The 12,818-nt window shown below is 38.9% G+C and overlaps 2 protein-coding genes across 4 annotated transcripts; both read left to right on the top strand.

The window, feature by feature from the left end:
- The first annotated feature begins 1,132 nt into the window (after window positions 1-1,132).
- Window positions 1,133-4,017, top strand: LOC146494586 (cytosolic sulfotransferase 3-like). Its single transcript, XM_085146940.1, has 7 exons — window positions 1,133-1,563; window positions 1,899-2,027; window positions 2,124-2,224; window positions 2,300-2,426; window positions 2,515-2,612; window positions 3,448-3,622; window positions 3,728-4,017. Exons 1-7 carry the CDS (start codon window positions 1,236-1,238, stop codon window positions 3,838-3,840), a joined length of 1,071 nt encoding a protein of 356 aa, XP_085003066.1. The 5' UTR covers window positions 1,133-1,235; the 3' UTR covers window positions 3,841-4,017.
- A 2,190-nt stretch (window positions 4,018-6,207) lies between these two features.
- On the top strand, window positions 6,208-12,052 carry LOC146494587 (cytosolic sulfotransferase 2-like). Of its 3 annotated transcripts, none has more exons than XM_085146947.1 (9): window positions 6,208-6,942; window positions 7,659-7,753; window positions 8,323-8,461; window positions 8,591-8,719; window positions 9,098-9,198; window positions 9,810-9,936; window positions 10,038-10,135; window positions 11,118-11,292; window positions 11,388-12,052. In XM_085146947.1, exons 1-9 carry the CDS (start codon window positions 6,807-6,809, stop codon window positions 11,498-11,500), a joined length of 1,113 nt encoding a protein of 370 aa, XP_085003073.1. In that variant the 5' UTR covers window positions 6,208-6,806; the 3' UTR covers window positions 11,501-12,052. The 3 variants fall into 3 exon arrangements, with proteins under 3 accessions (XP_085003073.1, XP_085003071.1, XP_085003072.1); XM_085146945.1 differs by having other exon boundaries at window positions 6,448-6,786; window positions 7,652-7,753; XM_085146946.1 differs by lacking the exon at window positions 8,591-8,719 and having other exon boundaries at window positions 6,453-6,786; window positions 7,652-7,753.
- The last annotated feature ends 766 nt before the right edge of the window (window positions 12,053-12,818 follow it).

A 12,818-nucleotide genomic window follows, 5' to 3' on the forward strand; every position in this document is an offset into this window, starting at 1 on the left:
ATACTATTGTGTTCATGTTTGAACAGTAATACTCACAGACACACATCTAAGGAAGTTGTGCAGTGTGTTAAAGTGAACGTTGTGCAACAAACAGATTTCTTTCTTCTGGAAGATCCAGACCGAAATGGAGTACAGAAATAGTAATTAAGTTATTCTTTAAATTTCACCATGTGTCTTGCTTAGTGTGGTTGGTGAACACAGGTGAAAGGAAAATGTTGTAATTCTTGTGTTTCTCAGTTTTACCAATGCTGCAGTGTGTATTTTGACCTCTGGTTGTATGGCAAGCTGTTATTTATTATTTATTTATTATTTTTATAAATCTCTTTTAACCCCCAAATCATCAGCCAATTAATAATTATTATTACATTAACTACTGATTTTTTTATTGCAATTACTAGTTTAATTTTACTGATGACTCGTTATACCATCTTGCATCATGTCAATATGCCCAATATTCACAATTTCAAAATAATGTTAAGTTAGTTTAAAGCAACACAAAACCACGTCAGTAAACCAACAGATGGCTGAGGCAGACTCAAGCAGGAGCAGTCCTAGTAAAAACATAAAAACTAAAAAGCAGTAACACTGCAGTCACAAAGGTTAAAGTGGCAAAGGTGGTGTTGGTGAACTTACAGGTATAATTACTGTAGAGCTGATTAGTGGTGCAGGATCAAGCAGAGACAGCAGCTCCAGAATCTTAGATTAGCAAACTCTAACACGGGGATTTACACTTTATCAGATTATCAGATCTGTTATTAAAACGAGAAACTGGATGTGATTCTGATCCTTAAACTGATCTTTAAACTGAGTCACTGCCATTAAATGTATATCAGAGGTGCCTTTAACATGAAAATTCCAGTTTAGCATTTTGTTCATCACCTCTGATGTTTAAAACCTGAGGTCACAAGCTAGAGCTACATCTGCCACTGCATGACGATAATCAGTCAATAGTCCACAGCATGAAGCATATACTGTTTAACTTTTTATTATATTTATAACATAAAGTGTTAAATGAAGGCATACATTATGATTAGAGTGATTTTCTTTTACACTTCTGTGCTATCGTGCCACTTTCTGCCAAAAACCTCCCTCTGCTGGTCGTTAAAAATAATACAGATTTAAGGATTTACTTTTGCAGATAATCTGTTATTTCAAGCCAAGACCCACAAACAGTTTTTTTTAAATGAGGACAGTTCCCAAGGACCTTTTTTTTTTTAACTTCCAGTGCCTCTCTTATGGAACAAAAAAGCATCATGTTTTCTAGACCGATGGAAGTTAAAAATATCACTTCTGATCTGTGGGGGGAGAAGTCAGCCTACACAGTTGTTAAACATGTTTTAAGCATAGCTTTATGTTGTTGCACAAGTAAGGACTGGAGAAAACACGACATACACTTTGATTTTAAGGGCAAATCATTCTCACAGATGGAGCTGCCACCTCGCCCACAACTGTTTGACTTCAATGGAGTCTCCATGACCAACGTCTTCACTGACAATTGGGACAATGTACAGAACTTCAAAGCAAGACCGGATGATATTCTTATCGCAACTTACCCTAAAGCAGGTACTGATCTGTATATAAGAGTATGGAGCTTATGTAATCATAGTATTTTATTGTGTGTGTGTTCATAAACAATTTTGCATTGATGTACGAGTACGCACACCCCACTTTTCAGTTATTTATCTGTAAAAAATATTTGGAATCATGCATGATTTTCGTTCCACTTCTCACGTGTACACCACTTTGTGTTGGTCTTTCACGTGGAATTCCAATAAAATTGATTCATGTTTGTGGCTGTAATGTGACAAAATGTGGAAACGTTCAAGGGGACTGAATATTTTGGAAGCCACTGTATGTTTACAGCTAAACATAAAACATTTTGTCCATTTCAACTTCAGGAACAACATGGGTCTCTTACATCCTAGATCTTCTGTATTTTGGGAACATGAGTCCAGACCGTCAGACATCCATCCCTGTTCATGACAGAGTTCCGTTCCTGGAGATCTGCGTACCTTCTCTACCTTCAGGTTGAATCGCGTGTCCACTGTCACTTTAAAATACATCAGACATTTACAATGTTTAGCTATATTAACCTGTGGTATCTAATCCTCCTGATAATTCAGGTGCAGACTTGGCAGACAAACTTCCCACCACTCCTCGTCTCATTAAAACTCATCTACCAGTCCAGTTTGTACCAAAGTCCTTCTGGGAGCAGCGCTGCAAGGTCTTGCACATACACCCATAGCCACGGGATTTATGAAACTCCCAGACCATAAATTAGTTTTATCTTTTTCTGTAGGTGGTCTATGTGGCCCGCAATGCAAAGGACAATGCAGTGTCCTATTTCCACTTTGACTGCATGAACCTTATCCAGCCAGAACCAGGAGACTGGAGCAGCTATCTGCAGGGTTTCATGGAGGGAAAGAGTGAGTTCAGTGTAGTTTTACAGCAAAGAGACCACACTATTTCATTTCCTGTACAAACATTCCTTTGTGTATTGTTCTGTGGCTTCAGGGGTTTTTGGATCCTGGTATAACCATGTGAACGGCTGGTGGGAGAAGAAGCAAAGTTATTCAAATCTCCACTACATGTTCTATGAAGATTTGATTGAGGTGAGGTGGGCTAACATGTGTGCCATTTCCAACTGAGCTCTAACACTTTGTTTAATCATCACACAACTTTTAGAAGATGCTTAAAATGCCAAACCAAACTCTCAGTTCAACTCAGAAATACTGTCTAAAAATGACATGCATCAATATTCTAATCCAATTACTACATTTTTATGATGATACATGGTAATATTTCTTAAACCAGGTTGTATTTTATTCGTTCTTCGAGTACTGGCTGGTGTGCAGTTTAATTCCACAGTGCAAGAAAAGCCAGCCAGAGCTGCAGACGGGTGTACAAAGAAAAAAAGCTATGACTCGTGAACAGACTTTATAATGTTTGGTATCTCTGAAATTCACTGATTGCAAAAATTTCTCTAAACCATGTCCAATATATTTTGTTAATTTAATCATTTTTGATGCATAAGTAACAAATAGAGAACACACTATTTTCCACCAAATCCTCATCCAGCAAACATCTCTGCTATGTGAAGGGGAAATCCCCACTCAGCATACACATATGCACACTAAAATGTGGGACCTGGCCAGTCAGCCAGCAAAATTTTTCCTCTTGTGTTCCTGGCAACATATCAGTTTTTAGCCTGAGATGCTAACCGTCTGTGTGGACTGTATTGGATCAATGATTTGTTGTAAACCTTGTAGACTTATTACCAAAAGTTTAAACATTTATGAATGTGCTACAAGTGAGTATTTATCTATTATCAACATTACTAAACCACAGATAAAGTAAATTAATTTATTGCATGTTAATCTAAAGGTTCTGAAATTTAGGAAACACAAAAGGGTAGAAAAAAATCATATCTAATTTTAATGTGAACAGGACTCTGAGCAAGAAATAGACCGACTGTGTTCCTTCCTTGGTTTGTCTCCATCACCTGAAGAGAAGGAAAGAGTCAGAGCCAGTGTGGCGTTTGACAGCATGAAACAAAACAAGATGACCAACTATTCCACAGTTCCTGTGATGAACCAAGAGGTGTCTCCTTTCATGAGAAAAGGTACAACTTCCTGCTGGGCAACATTTTTTTTCTCTATATCTATATCAGTGTGTGCTCCATTTATCATTAGGTTATTCAAATACTCTGAATGTTCTCCTTCTTCAGGGAAAGTTGGTGACTGGAAGAACCACTTCACTGTGGCTCAGAATGAGCAGTTTGATGAAGACTACAAGAAGAAGATGAAGAATCCTGATTTAAAGTTTAGATTTGAAATTTAAAGCCCCAGCTGGGCATGATGGAGTTCTGATCTGATGTAAGTTAAGAAAAATCAAATGTTATCCTTGATTTATGTCATTTTCTTCCACTGTGATGCAGATGCATATAAATAACAAAAAATGAAAAACAATTCATTGACACTGAGGTTTAACCAGAATAATAAAGAATTTTAAAAAATCGCCAGTATGTCTCTTCTACTTGTGCCACAACCTTTTGATGATGAAACTCTTTAATATGAACAGGGATCTGAACAAGAAATACACAGACTGTGTCTTTATGAAATATGGATGGGCATGATGGAGCTCTGATGTGATATTTGTGTCAAGAAATACATTTTTAATTTTATCAACATAACTATACAACTATATAACATAAAGACTTAGTGGAGGCCATGTATCCACGATGTTATGCTCATAGATATAAATCAGGACCATAAACAATGATTGTGACTGAAATTAAACTTTAACCATTGAGCTTAACTTTCTCTTGAGACATACGGTGAACTTATGACGAAGCTTTGTCTTTCTACGAAGTAGAACTGTAGCAATGTCCTCCTTCTCAACATCCATGAATCTTCTCTGTGGTCTTCCTCTTTTCATCCTGCCCTGCCCAGTTCACATTCAACATCCTCTGCCCAACATGTCCACTATCCCTCCTCTGCACATATCCAAAGAATCTCAGCTTTTACTCTCTAACCAACCACAGCCTCCAGTCTTCTTTCTGTAATGCCACTAACATCAAACTATACATCATAGTCTTATTGTTATCCTTCTGTCACAAATCACCTGTGAAACTCTTCATCTCTCTTTATACCATCCTTTCCCTTGGATGATTGACCCCATGTATTTAAACTTGCCCATGTGTCTCCCTCTCATTCACAGTATTCTACTGGTTGCTTCTGTTGACTATATTTCCTCTTCTCTCCAGAGCATATCTCCACCTTCCCCAGGCTCTCTTCTACCTCCTCCCTATTCTCCCTACAGATCATATCATAGTCCATGAAGACTCACATCTAACCTCATCTGTCAGCAGTTCAGCTTTCAGTCCCATGACCACTACAAACAAGAAGGGACTGAGAGCTGATCCCTGAGTGGGGTGTAATCCCACCCCTGCCTTAATCCTAACTGTCACTCCAGCTCCACTGCTCACTACTATCTCAATGTCTTCATAAATGTCACATACTTCTCTGTCACTCCTGACTTTCTCATGCAGTACCACAATTCCTCTCTTGGCACCATATTAAATGCTGTCTCCAGATCCATAAAGACACAGTGAAAGTCCTTCTGCATGTTTTTCTACACTTCTCTATCAACACCTTCAAGAGAAACATCTGCAGTGCTGTCTCAGCAAGAAGCCATATAGCTGCTCATTGATCATCTCCTCTGTTCTTGACTTAGATTCACAGTTATTTCACATATCTTAATGCTATGACTCATTAACTTTATCTCTCTGTAGTTACTACAGCTCTGCACATCACCCTTGTGCTTTAAAAGTGGTACAGTACACTTCTGCTCCATTCCTCAAGCGACTCTCATTCTCCAAGATATTTGTTAAACAATCTGATTAAAAAGTCCGAGACTTCTCCACACCTCCACAGGTATGTCATCTGGACCACCGGCCTTTCCACTTTTCATTCTTTTTAGGGCTGCCCTCACTTCCTCCTGACTTATCCTTTGGAAGCTCCTCAAAATCCTCCTTCCATCTTCTCAGCACACTAGCTTAACTCAGTAGCACATTTCCATCTCTATCCTTAATCAACCTAACCCGCTGCACATCCTTTCCAGTTCAATCTCTTTGCCTGTCCAGTCTCACTTACAGCTCGCTACAGGCCTCTTTCTTTTCCTTTGTCACCTCTCTCCCCTTTTTTTCACCTTAACCATACACTCAGCCTCCCAGTACTCCTGACTACTTTCTTCATTTCTATACTTATCCCATTTTTGCTTCATTAAACTCTACCTTTGAATACTTTCCTGAACGTCTTCATTCCTCCACCAAGTGTCCTTGCCTTCTTTCTTCTGTCCTTAAAACTTCAGCTGTACTTTCCCAGTTATGTGATAACTCTTCTCTACTACCCAGAGCCTGTCTCAACTCCTCCCTGAACTCTGCACAACATTCCTTCTTCTTCAACATCCTTGCCTCTGACCTTCACTTGCTTCCTTATCTTAATTTCCATATCCAGTACTGCCTAGCTACATTATCCTTGTCACCACCTTGCAGACAGCTTTCTCTTTCAGATTTCGCCTTCTGCTTACGATATAGTCTGTGGCCACTCTTATATGTCATCCTGTGTCCCTCCCTCTTCCTGAAATATGTGTTTACCATAGCCATTTCCTTCCTTTTCACAATATCCACCACCATCTGTCATTCTCTTTACCCCTGCTCCCTTCACTTACATATCCATTGACGTCTGCTCCAGTTATCAAGCTTAGTCATCCAGCTTACTCCAGAATTCCTCTTTCTCTTCTATCATCCAGCCTGTGAGGCATACACATTGACAACATTCAACATCATGCCTTCAATTTCCAGCTTCAAACTTATGATCCTGTCTGACACTTTCTTCTTCTCCTCTGCAACACTATTCATGTACTCTTCCTTCAACATTACTCCTACTCCATTTCTCTTCCTATCTACACCATGGTAGAGCGGCTTGAATCCACCTCCAGTGCTCCTCGCCTTGATTCCATCTGGTCTCCTGTGCACACAGTATCTACCTTCCTTCTCTCCATCACATCATCCAGCTCTCTTCCTTAACCAGTTATAGTCCCAACATTTAAAGTCCCTACTTTCATCTCCGCATTCCTGCCTCTCTTTCTCTCGCTGCCTCTGAACACGCCTTCCCCCTCTGCTCTTCCTTTGTCTTCGGTCAATAGTAACATAGCTTCCGCCGGCACCCTGGTAACCAACACCACTGGAAGTGGTCGTCGTTAACCTGGGCCCCGACCGATCCGGTATGGAAATCTCATAATTGATGATCATCATGTTTGATTTGGCAAAGGTTTACGCCGGATGCCCTTCCCGACCGAAGATGGGGGTACAATTTATGACGGGGAACACCGGCACTGGGAGTACTCTGGCTTGTGGCCCCCTCGTGGCTGTGTTGATTGGTGATATATATATATATTTACATTTTATCCCAGTCATTATTGTATTTTATCTTTCGTGCAACATGTTATGATCCCTGAAGCCATGGCTCAGAGGGACCTAACATATGAAATGCCAGCGCGCTTTTATAGTTCAACAAATATTTAATAGTAGAAAAATAATTACATAAAAAGACCGAGATGGGAAGCTGGGGCATAAACAAACAAAAGGGAAAGATCATCAACCAACCAGACACTTGGCGATCGGGATTCTATATTAATCCCCAAACTACTATTAGCAAAACTAAACAAAAAGAACCAAAACCATAAACAAGATATCTGGATCCAAGTAACAATAACCAGCACTGCAACAGCAGCTGCAAATTAACGCTGGTGCTGATGGAGATGAGAGAGAGCGAGGGGGGAGGGAAAGAGAGAGCTCTTGTTCTGCTTTTTCAAGCCTTATACAAAATTTGGTTAACATTTATAGCCAATCAGCGATTGAGAAAAACCAGCGAGCCGAGAACATGGCAGAAAACCAGTATCAGGATACATAGCACAACAAAACAATCAAACTTCTTGTTTTTCCTGTTTGATATTTTTACTGGCAAGTTTGGATGAACTTATTTAACCCCAATCATGTGACTTTATATCACTGGTGCATGTGTTCATATTTGAACTGTCAGACTCAGTATGAATGTAAGGGTACAACAGTCTGCGTAATTCTTCGCAGATTTCAGGACGCTGTGCAGCGTGTGTGCTACAGCGAGTGTTACGCAACAAGCAGACTTCTGGGAGATCCGGATCCAGCCCAAGTGTAATACTAATCATCAGGGTGAGTGTGGAGTCCTTTAAGTAATATTTATGAACAAATACACCAAGCTGTCAGCTGTGCACGTTTTAAAATGTGCAAAACTTTTTATTTGACATATCAGTAAATGAAAACAAATATATTTTTCTAACATGCTGCTAAAGTTAGTTCAGCTTTTACAAAGAAAATGTTAAGCTCATTCACTAAGTGCCTGAGTCACTGCTGAGATTCCGTTTATACATGTAAGCGACCATCCAAGCTTCATAATCACTGGCTGCCAACAATAAACATGCTGTATTTTTATTTACACACACACACACACACACACACACACACACACACACACACACACACACACACACACACACACACACACACACATAAACATGTTTTAAACATGTTTCAAACATGTTTTCAAGTCCCATCTAAGATTTAATTAGTAATAATAGATTCTTTTGTACATTTCAGGACATATGATGTCATGGAGTAAATTAAAAATGGGAGAAATGAACTTGGGCAACAACATGTAGGCAGGAAAAATGTATAAAAAAATGTGACCCATATAGGATTTTAAAGGCAAGTAATTTCCACAGATGGAGATGCCACCTCGGCCAAAACTATATGACTTCCATGGAGTCTCCATGACCAAGATGTTCACTGACAACTGGGATAACATACAGAACTTCAAAGCAAGACCAGATGATATTGTCATTGCTACTTACCCTAAAGCAGGTACTGATGTGTTATGTAATCATGTGGAGCTTATGTAATCATAATACTTTTTGTTTCATAAACAATTTCCTGTTGGTGTCTGAGTTGATAGGTTTACAGCTTAACAAAATGTATTCATTTCAATTGCAGGAACCACGTGGGTCTCTTACATGCTAGATCTTCTGTATTTTGGGCACATGGGTCCAGACCGTCAGACATCCCTCCCTATTCATGAATGGGTGCCCTTCCTGGAGCTCTGCGTACCTCCTATGCTTATAGGTTGAACTATGTTGCCACTCTGAATTTAAAATACACCAGAATAAAAAGCGCTAGGTACCAAGTTTATGTATGTATACTCAGTTCATTCAGAGGATTATTGCAAGTCACCAGTTTTTAGAAACTGTGCTGAAAACAGGGTTAACCTCATTCTGTTTGTTTGCATGCATCTTTCTCTGCCAAATGCTGAAAAGGAAGCTACAAAATGTAAAAGGTCCTAAAAGGTAGCAGTTTTATTAGTGTGTAAATGTGTTAGGTGAATCAGAATATCTCAGAAACACCTTAGAATTTTTTAGGCAATCGGTTTTATTGTTCTGTGGTATCTAAATAAGTCTAATGTTGCATGTTATCAATTGCAAACTAATCCTTCTTATCACTCAGGTGCAGAAATGGCGGACAAACTTCCCACCACTCCTCGTCTCATTAAGAGTCATCTACCAGTCCAGTTTATGCCCAAGTCGTTCTGGGAGCAGGGCAGCAGGGTAAAAGCTATGCACAAACACCCACAGCCAGCAGTGGAAATTTATGCAAAAAGTCTCAGGATGCCCTTCCAACTAAGCATTCATCACTGTTATTTTATAAATTATGTTATAAATAATGTGACACCAATAAAAGAGTTGCACACTCAGCTAAGTCACATCATAGCCAGAAGAGCTGGAAACACCAGGTTACTCTGCCAGTGAAGAAAACTGGTTTTTAGTGTCAGAGAAAGCAAAAAAAATAAACAAATGATGTGATGCTGCCGGGACTCTCCCCCATAGTTGAGGCTAAGTTAGCATCATATAGTTATTTTGGATTGTATTTTATTGATATTTCATTTTATATGAATAGCTTCGATTGTTGTCATTAGGTTTTGTCAAATTTAATGATTCAAGCAGTAGTAGGAATGAATGGAGCGAGGTGGGGGAATGTTAGGGAGGTCAGGTCGATCTTACTCTCTCTGCTGAATTGTCACTGCTTTAGTTTAAAGTTTGTCACCCCTGTGAGTGCTCCCACTGATTTTGGGGCCCCAAACAGCTGCTTGCTTTCCTGTAAGCCATTGAAATTTGCAATTCATGAAACCCTGAGATTATTGTGTTGTCTCTTTCTGTAGATAGTATATGTGGCCCGCAATCCAAAGGACAATGCAGTGTCCTTTTACCACTTTAATCGGATGAACAATGCTCAGCCAGAAGCAGGAGAATGGAGCACCTTTCTGCAGGATTTCATGAAAGGAAAGAGTGAGTTCAGTTTAGTTTTAATGTAAAAGAATCACAATGCGATCTAATTTCCTGTCTGTATACTTACTAATATTACTTTGTATATTGATCTGTGGCCTCAGGGGTTTTCGGCTCATGGTATGACCATGTGAACAGCTGGTGGGAGAAGAAGCAAAGTTATTCAAATCTTCACTACATGTTCTATGAAGATTTGATTGAGGTGCGGTGAGTTGGGCTAACATGTGTAACATTTGTTCTTCATGTTTAAAATTGTCTTGACTTTTTCCATTTACATGTTTTAATTGTTCATATCTCTTAGAGGCTATGTTTAAAAGCCTTCAATAATGTTTCTAGTTATAAATGTAGTGGTTTGAACAAACAAAACACAACAGGTGCTATCTGTAAAGACGCCAAGCGGAGACACGCTGAACTCTGTTCCTGGAAGGAGTTAGATGATAACAGAAGCAGGAAACTAGTTGGCACACTTTGTGCGTGTCACAAATTTGTCACTGAGTGCTTTTAAATAAAACCGCATGATCCATTTGTTGATGTTACATGAGAAAAATTATCTTTAGACGACAAAAGTCAAAAAATAGAACAAGGAGCTACAACAGACTCTGAAAGATCAGCTGCATCCACTTTAATTTCAATTCAATTTTATTTATACAGCACAAAATCACAACTACAGTTGCCTCAAGGTGCTGTTATTGTAGTACTCTTTGGTTTAAAAAGCTATTTGAATAAGCATGCATCCATCACTGCACTCATGCACTGCTTCAAAGAAACTTTTTTAGTTGTGTCTGAAGTTTGAGGCTGTGTTTCTTCCATTAGTGTGAATGACAGAAAATAAGAGCTTTTTGTTAAGTGGAAATGCACACAAAAGATGTAACAGTATTTCCTGTACAAGTAGTAGCATGAATCAAACTTATTAAAGCAGTAGAAAAGAAGTGTATATTTGGGCCATCACTGTATCAGTCTTCTCATGTTACTCCCTGAAGAGGATGCAAGTAAATATCTTTTCCACAAAGACACCAATGACTTCTTTTAATTCAGAATGACTCTCTATAAATAACAGATTTATTCTTTTTTTTCTTAAACACCAAATCCACAGTGATGAATATAGAACTATAGACCCGAAGGACAAAAACAATTGTTGGGGTTCCTTTAAGAGTAAGAAATATTTTCAATATTTTTGTGAACAGGACTGTGGACAGGAAATAGACCGACTGTGTTCCTTCCTTGGTATTTCTGCTTCAGCTGAAGAGAAGGAAAGAGTCATAACCAGTGTGGCGTTTGACAGCATGAAGCAAAACAAGATGACCAACTATTCCACAGTTCCAGTGATGAACCAAGAGGTTTCTCCTTTCATGAGAAAAGGTACAACTGCATTTTTTTTCCTTTATATCTATATCAGTGTGTGCTCCATTTATCATTAGTTTAATCAAATATTCTAAATGTTTTGCCTTCTCCAGGGAAAGTTGGTGACTGGAAGAACCACTTCACTGTGGCCCAGAATGAGCAGTTTGATGAAGACTACAAGAAGAAGATGAAGTATCCTGATTTAAAGTTTCGCTTTGAAATTTAGAGTCCTGGCTGGGTGTAATATAGTCCTCAGAAGTAATATGTGATTAAATATTTAACAAATAATCAAATTATAAGTTAAAAAAAAAACACAATTTCCTTATATTGTGATGCTGATGTGTACAAATCAGATCATTAAAACAAATCTTTATTAAGAATAAAGATTCTCTCTCTCTCTCTCTCTCTCTCTGTCTCTCTCTAAACACACTGTGACCTCTTTGCTCATAAGCAGAAATTTAGTCCTTAGATGTAGCTATGGTTTGGATGTTTCATATTTTTATTGATACGTGATACATCTAAGAGTCCCGTGACACAGCAGGTTTCAGACTGTAACCTTTTAATTTTCTCACCACACTGTCCCACCAGGGTGAGGCAGATTACCTTTCAATTGATGTTAAACCACATGTTTAATTTGATTCTTTGATTCTATGAGTTTCCAGTGATGTGACCCCTCATTTTCTTTATGTTTCGCTTCCAAGCAGCCAGACTATCTTGTAATTTTGAAGAGATCTTGAGCAGTAGTTCTGTTGTCTTTCTGGAAGTATTTTATTGGACATCAGCTAATGTGTTTGTGTGTTTTTGTTTTTTTATGCACGCAAACACCTATGTAGTCAATTTCTTTAGCTGAATCTACCAAGTCTTCAAATGAACACTAGTTATATCTCAGGAGAGTGCGCCATGTGTCTTTAACAAATCTGAAGAAGCTGGACATGTGAAGGTGTGTCATCTGTCAAAAACCCAAGGAAGTGAAACAAGGAAAAGGCTGTGGTATGCCAGGTGTGGCCAATGTGTATGGAGGAGGTCAGGGGAGAGGTACAACAGTGAGTGTCTACAGCCATGTGTGAAACAGTGCCGGTTCTGTCATCATTTGGCATCATTTGGCACTGCGTTTTAGCCAATGATGTTGGAGATTTATGAACACAGATAAATAACATCAGATTCAGGGAATGGATGTAAGCCTTCATCTTTCACTTCAGCTCCAAAAGTGAAAGAGTGATGCCCCCTGGTGTTTGTGGAAAGTAATGACCTCCTTTTAAAGAAAGCTCTGCTGGGATGTCCTTTCAGCTGAACAACAGGAAAGGGGCAACTGGAGGAGGGCCACAGTGAGGCCAGACATTTCAAAATTAAAGTCAGTAGAAGTTCCCCACTTTGTGAAAACTTCATGTAAATAGTTTTACAATTCTGTTTTAGGGACTTCATAACCTGTGGTACGGTACATTACAGTTTGGTTTCGTGTTTCGTGTTGTTTCGTTCACAGTTACTGCCTTTCATAATTTTATCACTATAAAATTTTTGATTTGCATCTCTTATTATTCAGTTTA

Source organism: Neolamprologus multifasciatus, chromosome 20 (genome assembly GCF_963576455.1).
Source record: "Neolamprologus multifasciatus chromosome 20, fNeoMul1.2, whole genome shotgun sequence".
NCBI lineage: Eukaryota > Metazoa > Chordata > Actinopteri > Cichliformes > Cichlidae > Neolamprologus > Neolamprologus multifasciatus.